This window comes from Sorex araneus, chromosome 5, assembly GCF_027595985.1.
Source record: "Sorex araneus isolate mSorAra2 chromosome 5, mSorAra2.pri, whole genome shotgun sequence".
Lineage (NCBI taxonomy): Eukaryota > Metazoa > Chordata > Mammalia > Eulipotyphla > Soricidae > Sorex > Sorex araneus.
In genome coordinates, this window is record NC_073306.1 from 31,036,208 (window position 1) to 31,039,079 (window position 2,872).

The window sequence follows — 2,872 nt, forward strand, 5'->3', positions numbered from 1 at the left end:
TGTTGGTCTGGTGTTTTATAATCCCTGGACAGGCCAGGAATCCTATCCCCTTAGATTGGCCACACCCTCCTGGGTGTAGCTCGGGCCCAACAGCCAGGTGATTGGCTTTACCCACCAGGTATCTAAGCGCCGTCATTAAGCGGAAATATTTCACTCTTCAAGAGCATCTACAGTGCAGGGAGGTCTTTCTCACACTTTATTCTCAGTTGAATCCCATGACGTAGAATTTTTTTGGTTTTATTTTTTTGTTTTTTATTGGTTTGGGGTGATGCTCAGGAGTAAATGTTGGCTCTGTACTCAGGAATTACTCCTAGAGCAGCCTGGGCATATGGGAAGTTGAGGGTGGAACCCGGATGGGATGTATGCAAGGTAAGTGCCCCACCCACTCTACCCTCTCTCCAGCTGCCATTAGAAAGGCTTGTTAAAGGATTATAAATTTCTATAAAGGGTGGGTAAACTGAGGTTGAAAAGATTAAGAAATTCAGGCCCCTGTCGCCGCCGCCGCAGCCACCATGAACAGCGTCGGGGAAGCGTGCACCGACATGAAGCGCGAGTACGACCAGTGCTTCAATCGCTGGTTTGCCGAGAAGTTCCTCAAGGGGGACGGCTCCGGGGACCCGTGCACCGACCTCTTCAAGCGCTACCAGCAGTGCGTCCAGAAAGCCATCAAGGAGAAGGAGATTCCCATTGAAGGACTGGAGTTCATGGGCAATGGCAAAGAAAAGTCTGAAGGCTCTTCTTGATCTTTACAGTCACCTTAAAATTGTACTTCTCTGAGGAACTCTGGATTTTGTCAATTAAGACTGTGAAGAGAGCCACTGATTTGAGGAGGAATTTACAGGGGAGTTTTATTTCCTCCTCCTCGATCCTTTCCTCTCGTAAAAGATGATGGACCATCACTGCTTTGGGACAATTTTCACAGCTTTGGCAACTTGAGAAACTCAGTAAGCTAAAACGGAATTATTTTTTGGGATTATGGTTGCAATAACTTGATCTGGAATCAGCTTTAAATATATACCTGTATGTAAATAATGAAAAAAAAAAGATTAAGAAATTCAGCATCTTGGGCATTGGTTCAGAAAAGACCAGGGTTCAATTCCTGCTGCCATATAGTCCCCAGAACCCATTGGGAGTGATTCCTGAGTGCAGAGGCAGGAGTAATTCCTGAGCACCCTGGATGTGACTCAAAACAAAAAAACGGGACCAAGAAATTTGTTAAAGTTGTCCAGAGAGATAGTACAGTGGGTAGGCGCTAGCCTTAAACTCAACTAGCTTGGTCCCCAGTGACCCATATTGTTCCCCAGGCACTGCCAGCAGGGATTCCTGAGTGCAGAGCCGGGAGTAATCCATGAGCATGACTCCAAACCAAAACAAAGCACAGACAAAAACCCAGAAAATTTGCTGCTGTTAACAGCAGAGAGTCTGTCACTATTCCAGATGGGCTCATTTGCGCTCAATGTTAGGAGCACTTTGCGTGCTCTTTCTCCTCCCGCACCCCTCAGGTCCCACAGCCTGTCTTAGCCCATCAGAGGGACAAATGTGAATAACTCTGACCCCAAGAGTCCTTCACTGGTGTGGCTCCTGCATTGACTAAGAACCATATGGAAGGGAACCTGGGAATATTGGTGGAGGAAAATGTACACTGGTGAGGGACGGGTGCTCACCCAGGGTGAGCTTGGTTGGTTTGGTTCGGCCTGCAGTGGGGGTGTAGGGGTAAGTGTTCTGGCTAACCTGTTGGTACCTAGAATCTCTCTGTGGACCTGAAATTTAGATAGCTGGTCCACAACTCCCCAGAATACTCTAGCCCTCAGGAACTAGCAAACTCGGTGGAAAAGGTAGGACTGAGAACTAGTGACAGGGAGGGGTGTGAGAGGAAAATGAGGGTGAGGGAGGCTGGTAATTCAGCAAGGGATTAAGCATGCTCTGAATGTTATAGTTGCCAGGTTTAATGTCCCCATAGTGCTGGGTATGATCCGGGGTTCCAGTTCAGTATGGTAAAAAGCTAGAAATAAAGAGGAGAAATGAAACTTACCTGCTGGCATGTTCCCAGGATCACGAAGATCCGAGGAGACGCTTAACCATGGCTCCTCAAAATTGGGAGCCTCTGCCAGTTGCCCAAATGTGGCGAGAAAGCTATCATCTGAGGGAGTGGGGCGCTGTTCTCTCTATCCGCCTAAGTCGAATTAGAGATTGCTTCCTAGCACGTGACTCGCAGGTTGTGGACAGACCTGTTTGCTGGGGTCCTAGTGTGACCCCAGCACCCTTGGTCTCACTAAGGGCCAATAAGTAGACTTTGCTCGGGCAAATCAAATTGACTTAGCATTTTCTAAGTTTTTCTCTAATATATGTACATTTAAAAATATAAGTATCGGGGCCGGAGCGATAGCACAGCGGGTAGGGCGTTTGCTTTGCACGCGGCCGACCCGGGTTCGATCCCCGGCATCCCATATGGTCCCCCAAGCACTGCCAGGAGTAATTCATGAGTGCAAAGCCAGGAGTAACCCCTGAGCATCGCTGGGTGTGACCCAAAAAGCAAAAAAATAAATAAATAAATAAATAAATAAATAAAATAAAAATATAAGTATCTGTGACAAAGATGGGCCAAGAGTATTGGTACTGAGGGGGCACAAACAGCCTGATGTGGGAGGGGCGTTAGTGTAGGGTGGGGCTGTTTACTGTCTCTAAGAGTCCACAGGGCTTCTCTGTTCCGAATTGAACCCGCACTCTCATTTGTCCACTAACCTCAGAGTTGTACCTGAAACCTGAAACCCCTTTGTCAATCATATTGATTGATTGATTGATTAATTGATTGACTAACGTCCAAACCGGGGTCCAAAAATGCAAGAAAATTGCTCTACCACTGAGCAAAGTC

At 47.2% G+C, this 2,872-nt stretch overlaps 1 protein-coding gene across 1 annotated transcript; it reads left to right on the top strand.

Moving 5' to 3' along the window:
• Positions 1–512: 512 nt before the first annotated feature.
• LOC129405090 (TP53-regulated inhibitor of apoptosis 1) lies at positions 513–1,005 on the top strand. The gene has a single exon (XM_055140359.1). It carries the CDS (start codon positions 513–515, stop codon positions 741–743), a length of 231 nt encoding a protein of 76 aa, XP_054996334.1. The 3' UTR covers positions 744–1,005.
• Positions 1,006–2,872: the final 1,867 nt, after the last annotated feature.